General features: G+C 38.9%; 1 protein-coding gene across 2 annotated transcripts; it reads left to right on the top strand.

Annotated features, from left to right (window-relative positions):
• The first annotated feature begins 359 nt into the window (after positions 1 to 359).
• On the top strand, positions 360 to 6428 carry LOC104439209 (mitogen-activated protein kinase kinase kinase 1b). Of its 2 annotated transcripts, XR_005549492.1 has the most exons (6): positions 360 to 781; positions 1337 to 1546; positions 2216 to 2291; positions 2496 to 2558; positions 4403 to 5414; positions 6107 to 6428. XR_005549492.1 is itself a non-coding variant. In XM_039308848.1 (5 exons), exons 1-5 carry the CDS (start codon positions 600 to 602, stop codon positions 4628 to 4630), a joined length of 759 nt encoding a protein of 252 aa, XP_039164782.1. In that variant the 5' UTR covers positions 360 to 599; the 3' UTR covers positions 4631 to 5515. The 2 variants fall into 2 exon arrangements, 1 of the variants encoding a protein (XP_039164782.1); XM_039308848.1 differs by lacking the exon at positions 6107 to 6428 and having other exon boundaries at positions 4403 to 5515.
• The last annotated feature ends 9475 nt before the right edge of the window (positions 6429 to 15903 follow it).

Raw genomic sequence — 15903 nt, 5'->3', positions numbered from 1 at the left:
GACTAGTATATCAGTTTAAGATTTTACTTTTTATTTGTGTTGTACTATTTTTGTGATTTTCCATTGTATTAATCCATTTTAATGGAGGGTATATTTATCACAAATGTACTAATTTAGAATTTTTGGTGATCAAGAAAGATTTGTAACAAGCGTATTAATTTGAAGTTTTTCGTGCTCATTTGAAGTAGATTTCTTATAGATGTACCGGTTGGGGCTTTTCGTGATTAAAAAATTAATTTTGAGTAAATTTGGCATTAGTGCATTAGTTTAGCATTTTTTAGGATAATAACCCTTTTTCTTTTGACCACAGGATGCCCACGCTCCTCCAAGAACTTTTTCTTTTTCTTGTGCTTTAAGTTAACAACACTGAGGATGTGTTCCTGAGCTTCAGAGACCCGACCCTTGCTACACCTTCACCGACTACCTCTACCGAACCCTGGTTGGCCATGGGATTGTCGCCTACAGAGACAGCGAAGACTTTCACGCCAGTGATCGGATCAGCAATCTCTTGAGAGCGGTCAGCAAATCCAAGATCTGCATACCGGTCCTCTCCTGGGGCTACGTGTCGAGCGCTTGGTGCCTCTGAGCTCGCTCAAGTGATGGAGCTCAATGCATCGACTGGGAAACCAGCGATTTTACCCACCAACTTTGACGTCAAGCTCGGAAGGGGACTGCTGAAGGAGGCCTTCTTGGAGCACAAGCGGAGGCTCAATGCCGATATCAAAAGTTGGAAGGATCGTCTGCGAGAAGTGGCTGAGATCAAGGAATGGAATATCCAACCGTAAGTAAATGCTTATTAATGGACCTTTTCTCAAGCGTAGTCGAAATGCTATTCTCTTAAAATTCTTGTAAATGGCTGTGAAAACTAGCTGAAGTGGTTCAAAAATTCAACAGGAAATATATTGGTCGATGCATCATATGCAAACCAGTTTTTGATATCTGAGCAGTAAATTTCATTTCTCACCAAGAAATGATGATGATGATGATGATGATGATGAAACAAAAATAAAACAGAGACATTCACCTATTCTCATACATAAGCAGGGCCATTTTGGCTAGAGATAGTTATATGAGTGAATTTGATCTTATTCTAGAATGATGTCTGTAATTTGGACGGCAAATAAACATCTTTTTTTCTCAGTAATAGGGGGAAATTGTAGGTTTATCTGCATAGCGCCAATCATATCCTGCGGAGTTTATTAAACTAAAATCCTTTCAGCTTTATAAAATTTGCCTGGGACTTGGAATAGTGATCCAAGTCAAATGCTATCTGCTAGGAAGTAGTAGTGAGATTGTTATTTGTTTTCTTTTACTAAAAGTGGTTGGTTTGTGGCAGAAACAGCGAAGCCATTGAGCTCGCTTTGAAAGTGGTTCTGCATAAGCCGAGAGGAAACGAAAGACCTCTGGATGGCAAATTGGTAAGTTGGGAAGAGGCTCAGACCTCTGGGGTAGACAATGGGAGTGTCGGACGAAGGATCACCTCATGGCAAAAGGGTAAGCTGCTGGGAAATGGGTCATATGGACGTGTCTATGAAATCTTAACCGAGTAAGATTCCTTAGCTTCTCTCTGATAATCAGTAAGTTATTCTTGCTATAAGCATTTTATGGGGCGAAGTATAATCCGCATTCTCCCATTATGATGTTCGCTTAAAGTTTCATTGCACTTCTGAGTGTTGCATTCTTTGGTTGGGATTGGGATGGCATCTATATACAGTAGAATACGTTATCATTTCGTCAACATAAGGGGCCTTTAAACAGACAAGACAAATGGTTATCCAATTGCTTAAAGTGCTTGATCGTCATATTTGGAATAGGAGTTCTAACATGATTGGCATTGTATTTATTGAAGACCATTCTTGATCATTGATCAGATTGATGAAGTATAGATCTGGTATATCAAAAATCATGTAAATTTAGTTGTTCATTGTTTTTCTGTAACATTACTAGCTTGAATAGTGAGTAATTTTTTTTTCTTTTTTTGAAGAATGGATAGTGTGATAAATAAGCGCATACGGAAAACATGCTTTGGAAACTGTTATTTGATTGTAAATTCAAATGCTGAAAGCTAGGGAACTATTTTACTTATATTGAAGAGAGCAACTCCTTTTCTTTCTTTATATCATCTGGATTGCAATATTATCTTGACTATGTCTGGTCATGGCATCATTCACGAAAGAATTGGCATTTATTCTCTCATGCTTTTCTGTTTCCACAGTGATGGAACCTTTTTCGCTGTAAAGGAGGTTTATTTGTTAGATCAAGGATGCCAAAGCTTATTGTATCTTGAGCAGGTAATAGCTTGTCTTTCTGTATCTTGTCAACTGGTCCCTAGGCATGACTACTTGATTAATCACTTTCTTATAACTGCCAAGCTGATTTATATAGCAAAATTATTTATAAGACTGCCATTGTATCCAACCATAAATCTGGTCTGAGTTCAGTTGATCTTATTTTGACTCCTTTTTTTTTTTAGTGATACTCTGCTTTCTTTTCAGGAAATTTCTCTTTTAAGTCAGCTTCGACATGACAACATAGTTCGATATTACGGCACTGAGAAGGTGTGCACTCCTTCTTTCTAAGTTTCTTTCTGCATCTTTCACTTTGGCATCGATTATGATATCACCGGAACTGAGCAAAATGTTTAGGTGAGCATGGCTGTGGTTGCAGCCACAAGATAGCTGTAGCGTCATCATCGCTGCATGTCTAAGATCACAGCATTTGCGGCTTTTTAGCAGTAACAGCCTTTCATGGCAGACGAAGACATTTTAGGTCCCTCTCCCACCACATAAAAAGTTCGTGATGAATTGACTGTTACCTGAGATAGTAATTATATGAGTAAAGAATATATGCAGAGTAGACGTCAGTTTATGGTCTCTCTCTCTCTCTCTCTATATATATATATATGAAAGCAAAAAAAAATTTCCCATTTAAAGTGAGCCTGTCATGTAATCAAATCTTTGTTTTTATAGTGGTAGATGTTTTACGAATTATTCATCTTGCAAACTGAAGATTCAGGTCAAACTCTCAGGAATAATAAACAGGAATCTGAGGCTTTGAGAAACGGCAGCCCCGACTAATAAGACATAAGGGCGAAAAAGGATAAGCAAGTGAAGTCATTTAGTTCATTAGATATCCTTTAATTGACCATCTGATGGTCCACATGACTAAAGCACCTGCCTTTCCTCCCTCTTCTATAACTGGTCGTGGCTGTAGCAACAACAATGGAGTTCCTCTGCAAGCTCAATTTTTCCATCGATTCTAGTCCAGCGTCATTTAGTTACACTCATTTTTATGCAGCATCGTATAGTTCTTTACCTCTACAATTAGAGAAAACTGAAAATGGAAATGATCATTGTTCAAGTAAGGGAAGTATATCCTAGCTTAGTGGCTTTAATGTTGAAGTACCTTCTGGTTATTTTTTTTTTCTAAACATAGCTTCGCAAGAAGCATCAAATTCTAAGAATGTGCCATGACGTAGCCTTTTGTTGGAGATGAAACATGCAAAAGATTGTTGCTGGCAAACAAAATTTGGTTTGCTACACCTACAATCCACCACTTTGTTTTGTGGGGATGAGGGATTAATGCAATACGACTTCTTCCACCGGGTGCATGCAACTGTTTTTTTTTTTTAGGGACTGCTGCAATTTAAAATCGTGGTGAACACTTATAACTTGGATATTTGTGTTGTATGCGGAAACCAACAAAAAGAAGAGCTCGGTACCATGCGTTCTTGCCTTATTTTTCCTTTTAAGTTCACAGTATTGCTTTTAATTTGTGATCTGATGTAAACATTTACTAAATTAACACCAATCAAACAGATTCTTACGAAGCACTGATCAGTTATTGAAAAGGTACTTAATGCCTTCAGGAAGCATAACTAACCTCAGGGCCTTGTCTAGGGGATCCTTGCCTTGGTACATTATGGGAAGGGTGTTGTCATGATCCAATGAGTAGTTAGATGTTATAAGAGGCCTAGACATCTAGCTTCATTAGGATGAATAAAACGTTAACATCACCAATGTAGTTTGTTTCTTTTTATTTGCTCTTTGGTATGGCTGTTCTTAATGAATCTTGTTAAAATACTCCATATTGTTAACTTATGGGGTTTTGATTGGTCTTATATTTATGTAGACTCCTTCCAACTAGCAGCTTAACCTTTGCATTCGGACATGGTTTCGGAGCTATGTTCTGCCTTAATTTATTTCCGTGCATGGCTCTTTTTCATCAATTCCGTGTGCACTTCTCAGACCAGTTTTCACTTTAGATTAGGTCTTAAAATATTCAACAGAGCTTATTTATGTGTTTTCAATGTGCCTTATATACATTTCCATCATCCACCACTTAATAACTTAAATTTTGGGTTGGATATGTGTTAAATATAATTTTCTTTACTCTCTTCCAGGATGATGAGAAGATTTACCTATTCCTTGAGCTCATGACCAAAGGTTCACTTGCAATGCTTTATGGCAAATATGACTTGAGTGATTCCCAAGTCTCTGCATTGTCAACCTTGGCGTTTCCCTCACTGCCCTCGATTGTTGATCTCCTCTATAGTGATCATTGGCCTAAATGGTTGTCTCCTATGCTAGATTTAGTTACTTTCGATACTAATGATTACCTCCCCATATGAGTAGTCAGTTTTCCATTTGGGATGGTAATTGCTGACTGTAGCCAGTAAATCACCTTATGATGCTATCCTTTCTAGGCATCACAGTGTGGAAATGCTCTTTTGTTGATAGAATGGCTGCTGCTGAAATTAGGAGTGCTCTTATCTGCTGAGTGAGTTGTGAAGGTTGCACTGCTTTCGTGCGCATCTTGGGTTTATTTATTATAATGAGAAAAAAATAATACCATCCTACTCAAAGCCATTGTAAAACATGCAACTAACGCCCTTTTCTTTTTTACTTTTTTGTTAATTTAGGACACTTAAAAATTTGAGCAAAAAGCAGTAGATACTTACGCTTTATTGGCAGTAGTTGGTCCCTGTGAACTGTTATATGTCATCCGCGGTCTCCTACTTCAGCAATAACTGTGACAGATGATTGCCTGAAGCACACTTAGATTTGTCTACAGATCTTATTGATTAATGCAGCTATCACATGTTAGTTCCCCCTGGATTTATGATTAACACTAGCCTCTGCTACATTTTCTTTCTTGTTGTGGCAGATGCAAGCATTGTTCAGAATTGGCAAGGGTGAACTTCCTCCAATTCCTGATTCTTTATCGAGAGATGCTCGAGACTTCATCCTCAGTTGCTTGCGAGTGAACCCAAATAATCGGCCTTCTGCAGCACAGTTGCTAGACCATCCCTTTGTGAGGAAGCCACCCACATCTTCTGGTCTTGCATCGCCTCATGACGACAACATATCATCATAAGGTTTTGCTAGGCCATCGCCTTTGGTCCACTGCTGAAGGTAATTTTACACTTTGTTATTTTGCTGTTGCATTGCTAGTGGGAGTATTCATCTTTTGGCCTAATGGCAAAATAACTTCATTAACTTACCACCTTTCTACTGTTTACTCACTAAATTTATAACTTCTAACAGTCTGCACTAAACTTTTAAATTGGAGTAGATAGTCCACGTGTTTATAGGGTCTACAGTCAGTTTCCCAATTCACCTACAAACTCTTCACATTTTACAGTTTTCTACATAAGCTTCAATATTTCCACCTGATCGTCCTGAAAGTTTTTGAATGAGTTACCCATAGTGATTAATTGGTACGCCATGGTTTAATTTGTCTTTCCCTAGGGAAGAAGTAGGTGCAATTGATCATCATGCCATGAAAACAACCGTAATTGCAGTTTCCCTTAGCATATATTAGAACTTAGGAAAATTGACGGTCCTTGAGAATGCTCTTGAACATTAAACAACGCGCTGTTTAGTCATTATGCTAGAAATTCAGATAGGAGAGACAGAATGGAGCAATATTCAGGTTTCTCTGGTGTTGATGTCATCATAGGTTTTCCTCTACTTATATTGTTGTTAGTGCACTCGCAATGCTGCTGCAACTCTTTGAACCGCTCAGTGGTCAGCGGCATATTGATGACCAGCAAACACTCTCGTGGCGGCGCCAGGCTTACGGTGTGATGTTTTTTTCCTGCCAGATGAGCATGCCTTTGGCAGTGAAGGCCATCTAGTAAATTGGAGAAGATTGACTGTCCTCGCGAGTGGTCTTGGGCTGCAACTGATTTTATGGCGTCTTTATTCTGCTTGCGTTAACCCCTTCTTGTTTATCCGGGAATTGTAAATATCATGTCATGTTGTATATTTCCCGTTCGAAAGAAAGGTAGGAAACAAAGATGTTGACGATGACACGGCATCTCCAATGACAAGTTTCTGCTTTTATGAAGTGTAGATAGGTGCATAGGACTTCTACACGATTTGCAATCAATTAAGATTGGATGCACTCAAAAGGCTCGCCACGGAATGTGCATTTTGCTTTGTTATTGTTTGTTTATTATGGGACCAAGTTTGGTAAATCCAAGTGCTTTTATTAATGACATGTTGATGAGCGCTTGTATTGTATGATGAAAATATTTTACCGACAACAATCAAGTTCGGTGATGCAGGAGCAAATTCGACATATAGGAGAGGTTTCGCCACAGCCGGCTGCCTGAACACCTCAGTCGTTGGAAATAGTCTTCATGATACCACTGGTCACAAACACCAATACAAAGAAAAAGAACTCTCGTTTAAGAACTCGAGTTTAAATAATACCAAGGTTTCTTTCGACAAAAAAATAAAAATAAAGATAATGAAAAGTCTCGACTTAATCCTAATCTGACCCTAATTTCAGTACCATCATCACCCTGCCACCGCCTCTATGTCGCCCCCACAAAGCCACAGCCGCTGCTCCAGATCGACACCACCATCAGCACGTTCGTCATCGCCATCCCCATCTCCATCTGATTACTTGGCGTTGATATTGCTAGTATAAACACCTAGAGGGGGGGTGAATAGGCGCACAAACAATTTTTCTCAAATACGGAAGCAACAGATTGAAATACGATCGATGTAGAGAGAGTAAGGAAGAGAAAATCAAACACAGGATTTATAGTGGTTCGGCTTATTCCAAGCCTACGTCCACTCTTCCGCACTGACAGCCCACCGGCTGGATTTCACTATGATCAAAAGAGAAGTTACAGCACAGCTTTGCCTTGATTCCACAAAGTAGATGTTCTATCACACCTCCTCAAGGTCTCTCACAAATATATACTCTCTTTTGTATACAAGTATTCGCTTAAGAGATTTATCTAAACAAATAGGAGCTTCAGACTTTGGAATTCTTCTATCGCGCACACTTCTTAAACAACTAAGAACGTCTTCCTTATATACTCCTTTATGCCATCATACCCGTTGGCACTTTCCAAAGGAATTCCTCCAATCTACCCGTTGGACGGAATCAATTAGAAAGATCATTCGAGCTATTAAAGGAACGTGTTGATAGCCCATCAATCTGTTCGCCCATACAATCGGGATCTCGGTTTCCATAAGTAGAACCTTCCAATAATATTTAGACAATCATCGAATCTTCAGTCATTGAATCAAATTTGATCAATCAAAGGATTTTGATACGTCTTCTTCAGCCATGAGATCTTCTCCAGGATGATAAGGTTAAATCTGAACAAAACATTCGGTTCGGGATAACCTTTCTTCAACGGATCGATGATCGTCAATGAGGATAGACTTTGAGTCTTGAGTCGGCTGTCCTAAGTCTTCGACTTTAACCAACGAGTTTGCTTGACCTTCGAGACTAGGCGATGGAAACGTTTTGTCAACTTCAAAACTCTTCACGAGAATTTCTCCAACAATCTCCCCCTTTTGATGGTGACAAAACCTTCCCCTGTAGATTTGGATAACTTTGACTGCAAAAACATTTCTCAACCACATATGCATATCTTATAAAAATAAATGGCTAATAGAATAACACTAGAATCTGCAACCACGAAAATAGGTTAGTCCAAGTATATGATTAAGCCATTCATAAGATATCAATATTGATTAATAAAAGCAGTAAGTCAAGTCCAAGTCTAGGCGGTTCTTATCCGACACAAAACAAAGTCAAAGTCTGTCAAAAACAAATGACGGTTAAACACAATCCAACAAACAATTAAAAAAGATTGAAAGTTTTCAAATCATGCATCTCTCCCCCTTTTTGTCATCATTTAAAAAGGATGAGATGAAATCAAGATTGCTTGGGAACGCGAACAAGCTGGAAATCTTCCATAGACTGAACAACGCCTTCCAGCCTCTTAAAGTCTTCCTTTAGCTGTACAACCTCCTCACTCTTGGCATTGGCCTGATTCTGAATAGAGAGGGCTTGCATCTTTTCATTTAATGAACAGGAAGAAGCTTGACCTTCATTCTTCAAGCTTTGAACTTCGCATCCCAAGGCATAAATCTGACCTTTCATCTCCAAGAGAATATCCATGATTCTGCGAAAATCTGCTCCATTATCAGTCTGAGTACTTGCTTCTGCTCGTTCTGATGGAGTAAAAGCGGCGATGGTGGATCGCATAATCTCGCGAGGTTGGGCGATGAAGCTTCATGACCTTCCTCTGGAAATTGAGAGGCATAAACATCTTATGGGTCTGCAGGCGAGTGACTAACTCCTTCACTTTCATCTGGAAATGAAGATGTCACTCCTTTCTCCTGAACTCCCCCTGTTTTCATGCCTACAGGTGGAGAAGAGATTTCCTCAGGTTCTCCTTCTCTTCTTTCTTCTTCAGGTCTTTCTTGCTCTGTTTCCCTTTCTTCTTCTTCCTTCTCCTTTGCTTCTCTTTCTTCTTCTTCCTTCTCCTCTTGCTTCTTTCGTCCTTTGTTCCGATTCTTTACGTGGAACAGGGACGACTTAAGTTCTTCAAAGCCATTGCGGAGATGGTGATGTCATCGTCATCATCTTCATCCTCAACGAGGAGAGCTCTTCTTTTCTTTGATGGAGCAGCCATGGGCTCCTTCCCTTTTCTCTTAGCGAAGAAGAGAATTGATGAGATTTGGTAGGAGTCTTCTCCTTGAATTTCTCCAATTCCTTGCTCGGTTCCTTGGACGCATTTTGGTTACCATTTTCAGTCCTACCACCATATGATCGCATGATCGAACACAAAAGATTTGCGGAGGCTGAATATTCGGATGTCTAAATAACTTCGTAACAAGGCTTGGGTAAGGAGTTGACCTCTGTCCTTCATCACTACTCTATACATATGAAACATAACAGAGTATGAGGGAGAGAAAACTTCTTACCACGAGAGGATGGCATACATCAACTTTGCCTCAGAACTTGACACATCAGTTTTGGAAGTTGATTTCGGCCGAAGGCAATTGATCACAATTTTGTGAAGCAAGATGTTGAATGCATTCATCCGTGAGTAAGTGATCTTCTCATCTGTTCTCCTGTCCTTCACCGTTCAAGTGTAGCCCAAAGAATGGAAACTTTAATCGGTTGATATCGCCTCTCTCAACTTCTAACACATCTGCCCGCATATCCATATCCACAACATAGTCTTGTTCTTTGACATCAAGGAAAATCTATTCGCATCTAAAAGCTAAGATTTGAATAGAAGTAAGCGGTCAATTCTGCATAAGCCTCGGTAGAGTCGAGCAAAACTTTTCAAGTTGAAGATAACCGAACTTTTCCCTCAAGTTCACTTTCACATCCAGAAAATCAAAGTCCACACTCCTAGGGTTTATTACCCCACGCTTCAGCAATTTCGAGTACGGATCCTTTTGTTCCTTTGATCGAACAAATCTCCCTTTTTCCTTGAATTTCAGCCGCAATACCCATTTTCGGTTGAAATAGACTGAACAGTGTCATCATCATTCCCATCTACGGATTTGGCCCCCGATCACGAGGATCACTTGGGATATTCGCAAGGGTTTCCTCACCACCCCTTTACGAGCGATTCCCAAACTTTCCATTCTTTTCAGAAAGATATATTCGTTCCTATATCCTTTTTCTTTAACAAAATCATCAACATAGTTCAAAGGAGTACGAATTCCTTTTAAAGCACGATATAGCTTGTAGATAAAAGCAGGCTTTTGAACTCTTACGGGGTCTGCTTCCTCGATGATTTCTTCCTGATGAACAACGCCTTGAGGACTAGATGATGGAGAATGACGCTGCTGAGAATGTTGTGGGCTCGGTTGCTGATCTGGAGAAACTTCATCTTCAGTAAGATCGAAGTGCGTAGGCCCCTCACTCATTCTCTGTGGTCCCCTGCTTGCGATTCTTGACGACTTTCGTGAAGAAGACATCTTTAACAGTGTTTGGAAGTTTCCTTGCTTGACTTTCCCGGAAAAGATGACAACTTTTTGAAGATTTAGCGAAGAAGACAAACGGGAATGGAAGATCGATGCTTTCTAGGGTTTTTGAGAGAGAGTGAATAGAAAAATGAAGAGAAATCGACAGTGCTCGTTCGGTTAAAAAGAAGAGTAAACAAACCGTCACAAAGGAAATAAAAATATGCCTTTTCAAAATAACTGTCTTTATCATAAAAATAGTTATTTCAAAAATAACTTCCCTTTTGAAAATGAATCGATGCAATATTTATGTTAATTAAATATAGCAACAATTTTAAACACGGTCGATGATCGTACCTTTTCAAGATAAGATTGGAGAGAGAAAGACTTACGGTCGAAGGTCGAGACAAGACTCAAGTTGATAAAGTCTTGTAAGCTGAGTCGAAAGTCTTTAGACTTTGATATCCTCATGCCTCAAAATATTGAGTCGGTCCGTATAGACTCAAATTGATTTTCTCCAAAGGCTTCGTGAGTATATCAGCCAAGATTCTTTGAGTCAACAAATTGAATTGAAACATCTCCATTTTGAACGTGATCTCTAATAAAGTGATGTCGAATTTCTATATGCTTCGCTCTTGAGTGGAGAATTGGATTTTGGTGAGGTTGATAGCGCTGGTGTTGTCGCAATTAATCTCTGTGCATGAGTCTTCGATTTCAAAATCTCTTAGCTGTTGTTTTATCCATAGAATTTGTGAACAGCAGCTTCCAAGAGCTACATACTCTGCTTCTGTTGTTGAAAGAGACACAGTACTTTGTTTCCTTGAAAACCAAGACAATATCCTGCTTCCAAGCAACTAGCAAGTTCCTGAAGTGCTCTTTCTATCAACTCTGCAACCGGCCAGATCTGCGTCTGAATATCCCAGAAGATTAAAGTCTCCCTTCTTAGGATACCAAAGACCGATGCTTGATGATGAAGCGACGTATTTAATGATGCGTTTCGCAGCACCGAGATGAGATTCTCTAGGATCGATTGAAACCTAGCACGGATGCAAACACTCAACAAAATATCAGGTCTAGAGGCGTAAGATAAAGAAGTGATCCAATAAAGCTCCTGTACGGCTTTTGATCAACTTTCTTCCCTTCTTCATCTTTGTCTATCTTTAAAGAACTTGACATTGGAATGTCGACCTTTTTGCAATTCTCCAGTCCAAACCTTTTGACAAGATCATTCACATATTTTTCTTGATAAATAAAAGTTCCTTCCTTCAATTGTTTTATTTGAAGACCAAGAAAGAATGTTAATTCTCCCATCATACTCATTTCAAACTCATCCTGCATAGACTTAGAAAATTTCTTGCATAGATTCTCATTAGCGGATCCGAAAATAATGTCATCCACATATATTTGAACAAGTAAGAAACTTTTGTTTTCCTTCTTGATAAATAAGGTCGTATCTACTTTACCTTTGACAAAACCATTTTGAATTAAAAACTTACTCAATCTGTCGTACCAAGCCCGAGGTGCTTGCTTTAAACCATACAAAGCCTTTTCGGTCACGAAGGCGAGTCCGCTTCTTTGGGTCTTCAAACCCTGGTGGTTGTTCCACATATACTTCCTCATGGATAAATCCATTTAGGAAGGCGCTTTTTACGTCCATTTGGAATAACCTGAAATTCTTATAGCAGGCAAACGCAAGTAATAGTCGAATAGCTTCTAACCTTGCCACTGGAGCGTAAGTCTCATCATAGTCTATTCCTTCTTCTTGCGTATATCCCTTGGCCACGAGTCTTGCTTTATTTCGTACGACTTTTCCTTTCTCGTTCATCCGGTTTCGAAAACCCATTTAGCTCCAATAACATTTTACCTTTAGGTTTGGATGTCAATTTCAGACATCATTTATCTTTGAACTTCTGAGCTCTTCTTGCATAGCTTCAATCCAGCTTTCATCGGATAAAGCTTCTTCTATGCTCTTTGGTTCAATTTCGAAACGAGTGCCACAAAGCACTAGACTCTTCTCGCCTTTTGGATCTGTGCGAATTCCTTCATTAATTTCGCCGATTATAAGATCTTTGGGATGACTAGACTTATGCTTCCAGTTACTCGTTGATTTGTCTCGGTTGATGATTTCTTTCTTTGTTTAGATCTTCACGAACATCTTGAAGCTGGTTTTCCGTAGTCGAGATGCTTCTTGGGTTGTAGACTTTGGAGGGTCAGTAGCGGTTCGGACTCTTCTTGATGAGTCGACTTGATTCATCTTGCGTTGAGTCTTGAAATTTGACATTCATTGACTCCTCCACGGTCGGCTCTTCTTGTTATAGACTCGTAAGCTTTGCTTGATATAGAATATCCAAGGAAGATACCTTCATCGATCTTTCTTCAAACTTACCAACTCGATCTTTTGCATTTTTCAAAATAAAACATTTGCAACCAAATACATGAAAGTATGAAACAATAGGCTTCTTTTCTTTGAATAACTCATAAGGGTTTTCTGAAGAATAAATCTTAAGAAAACTCTATTGATGATATAGCAAGCTGTTGAAACAGCTTCTGCCCAAAATCGAGAAGAAATTCTACTTTCAATTAAAAGAGTTCTAGCCATTTCTTGAAGAGATCTGTTCTTTCTTTCCACAACTCCATTTTGCTGAGGAGTATACGGAGAGGAAAACATATGCTTATGGCCAGATTCATCACGGAATTTTGTAAAATCTTGATTTTCAAATTCACCTCCATGATCTGTTCTTATACTAGAGATAAAACAACCTTTTTCATTTTGAACCTTTTTAGCAAAATTTTCAAAATACAAAAAGGTTTCGGACTTACTTGAAAGGAAATATACCCAAGTAAAACGGGAGTAATCATCAACAATTACTAGGCAATACTTCTTACCCCCAATACTCGAGTTACTGGTTGGTCCGAAGAGATCCATATGCAGCAAGCGTAGAACATGATTAGTAGAGACATGATTTATTGGCTTAAAAGAATTTTTTACCTGCTTTCCCAGAATACATGGAGTGCATGAATCAGTCTTTTGGTATGGCAATTTTGGTAGACCTCGAACAAGCTGCTTTGATGAGATTTTGGCTAATTGCTTCATATTGACATGTCCAAGCTTTTTGTGCCATAAGCTTGCTTCGTCTTGAATTGAGATAAGACATTGCGATTCATTTGGTTTCACATCCGGAAGATAGATGTTTCCATGTCTTCGACCCGAAACGATTGAGTAGAGTCTTTGCGATTCCGAACATGTTCCTTCTTGAAAGGAGATCTTGAAACCAGTATCACACAATTGATTAATGCTTTGAGAAGATTGTAATTGAGTCCTTCCACTAAGGAGACATTACTTATTGTGAGAGTGCCAATTTTCACGGTTCCAAATCCCACAATACTTCCTTTGCTATTTCCTCCAAATGAAACTTTTCCACCATTTACTTGAGCAAGCTTTATAAAACAATTTGAGTCTCCTGTCATGTGTCTTGAGCATCCGCTGTCAAGATACCACTTTACCTGTTTCTTGATGGAGACCTGCATTTAACAAAGAGTCTCAAGCTTTCTTTGGTACCCAAATTTTCTTGGGTCCTTTGGTGTTAGTAAGATAAACAATATTAGCCCATACTTTCTTAATAGGTTTCCATACCATAGGACACTCTTTTCAAAGTGATCCTGGACTGTTGCACTTAGAACATCCGAGAGCATTTCTACCTACGGGTTTTACAAAGACTTTCTTGACGTGATTTTTGTAAACCTCACTCGAAAGCCTTTTCTTAATTCTTTCTTTTACTTTAGGAAAATCAATCAAGGGAATTGTTTCTTCTGTCATACCCAGACCCGGACTTATTGAAGTAAGGTCTTTGTCTGAAAGAATTTTCTCAAGTTTTTCAGATCCCATAGAAAATTTCTTTGATATATTAGATAAGTCTGTTTTTAAGAAAGCATTTTCTTTTAAAAGATTTTCTTCACTTTCTTTAAGATTGGAAACAGACAAGTCTAGACTTTTAACTTTTTCTGCTAAAACATTTTCCTTTTGTTTTAGGGCTAAGTTTTCCTTTTTTAGTTTGGAAATACTTTTGAGAGAAGTCTTAAGACTAACGCATAGTTCCTCAATATATTTAGAAACTTTGACAGGAATTTTAAAATTACTTGCCTCAAATTCACTGTGAAGTCGATCCCCTCGAGTCGATCCAGTCGAGTTTGATTGTGCCATCGAGACATAGATTGGCATATTCATTATCACTTTCTTCACACTCGAGTATCACTCCCGGTTTCAGCTTTGAGAGCTTTTCGAAATTTTCAGCTTTTCCTTTCTTTTTCTTCAAAAGAGGGACAGTTGAGTCGATGTGTCCCTTTTCTTGCATTCAAAGCAGACTACATCTTTGTTTGGTTCCTCATCATCAACAGACTTGGTCTTTATCTTTGAAAGCCTTGTTTCTTTGAGTTGAACCTTCTTCCTTTTCTGTTTAGTTTTCTGAATCTTCTTATCATGAGAGCAAGCTCCTCATCGTCCATATCTTCTTGAATCGTAACATCGTAATCATCATTTGATTTTAATGCAATGGATTTCTTACCTCTCGGATCTTCATCTTCATTGATCATTTCCACTTCATAGGACTGAAGAGTTCCAATCGGCTCATCGACGGATAGTGGCATAATTCTCTGCGTCTCTCTTATCGAAGTCTTTATGTGATTCCAATCCTTGGAGAGTCCACGCAGTAGCTTGTTTACCTTCATGGGATCGAAGTTGGTTGACCTTGATTTTCAAGACCATTTACAATATCGTAAAACGACTAAACATGTCGGATATTGATTCTCTGGCTTCATTCGAAGGCTTCGTATTGACCGAGAAGAATGTTGATTCTTGTTTCCTTCACTCGATCTGTTCCTTCATAGGTGATATGCAATCTGTCCCAAACTTCTTTTTCTTTGTACCACAAGAAGATATTCTATTATATTCGATTGGTGATAAAGCACAATATAAGGAATAAATTGCTTTTGCATCGAGTGTCTGTCTCTTGGTTATTTCTTCCCGAGACATTCCGCTTTGGATTCTTCAATTTCTTTTCCTCTTTCGGGACGATGCGGTGGTAGGAGTAATTCCTTTTTCTACAACGTCCCATTCCGGAGGATCCTTTGATCGTAGGAAAGCTTTCATCTTGTTCTTCCAGATGTTGTAATCCTTTCCATCAAAGTAAGGTGGTCTGGTATTGCTTTGCCCTTCCATCAGCCCTGGTGCTAGCATACTAGCCATGGATCTTTTACTATGAAGTAATACACTTCAAATAAAGTAAGTACACGAGGCTACGATACCAATTGATATTGCTAGTATAAACACCTAGAGGGGGGGTGAATAGGCGCACAAACAATTTTTCTCAAATACGGAAGCAACAGATTGAAATATGATCGATGTAGAGAGAGTAAGGAAGAGAAAATCAAACACAGGATTTATAGTGGTTCGGCTTATTCCAAGCCTACGTCCACTCTTCCGCACTGACAGCCCACCGGCTGGATTTCACTATGATCAAAAGAGAAGTTACAGCACAACTTTGCCTTGATTCCACAAAGTGTAGATGTTCTATCACACCTCCTCAAGGTCTCTCACAAATATATACTCTCTTTTGTATACAAGTATTCGCTCAAGAGATTTATCTAAACAAATAAGAGCTTCAGACTT

This window comes from Eucalyptus grandis, chromosome 3, assembly GCF_016545825.1.
Source record: "Eucalyptus grandis isolate ANBG69807.140 chromosome 3, ASM1654582v1, whole genome shotgun sequence".
NCBI lineage: Eukaryota > Viridiplantae > Streptophyta > Magnoliopsida > Myrtales > Myrtaceae > Eucalyptus > Eucalyptus grandis.
This window is presented reverse-complemented; position numbering and strand designations above follow the sequence as displayed.

What these genes read in the sequence shown, in the direction of transcription:
- LOC104439209 (XM_039308848.1), top strand. Translation starts at nt 600, where the DNA reads ATGGAGCTCAATGCATCGACTGGGAAACCAGCGATTTTACCCACCAAC. An exon ending in GCTTATTGTATCTTGAGCAG is followed by an intron (nt 2,292 to 2,495) that starts GTAATAGCTTGT and finishes CTTTCTTTTCAG; the next exon opens with GAAATTTCTCTTTTAAGTCA. An exon ending in GATATTACGGCACTGAGAAG is followed by an intron (nt 2,559 to 4,402) that starts GTGTGCACTCCT and finishes ACTCTCTTCCAG; the next exon opens with GATGATGAGAAGATTTACCT.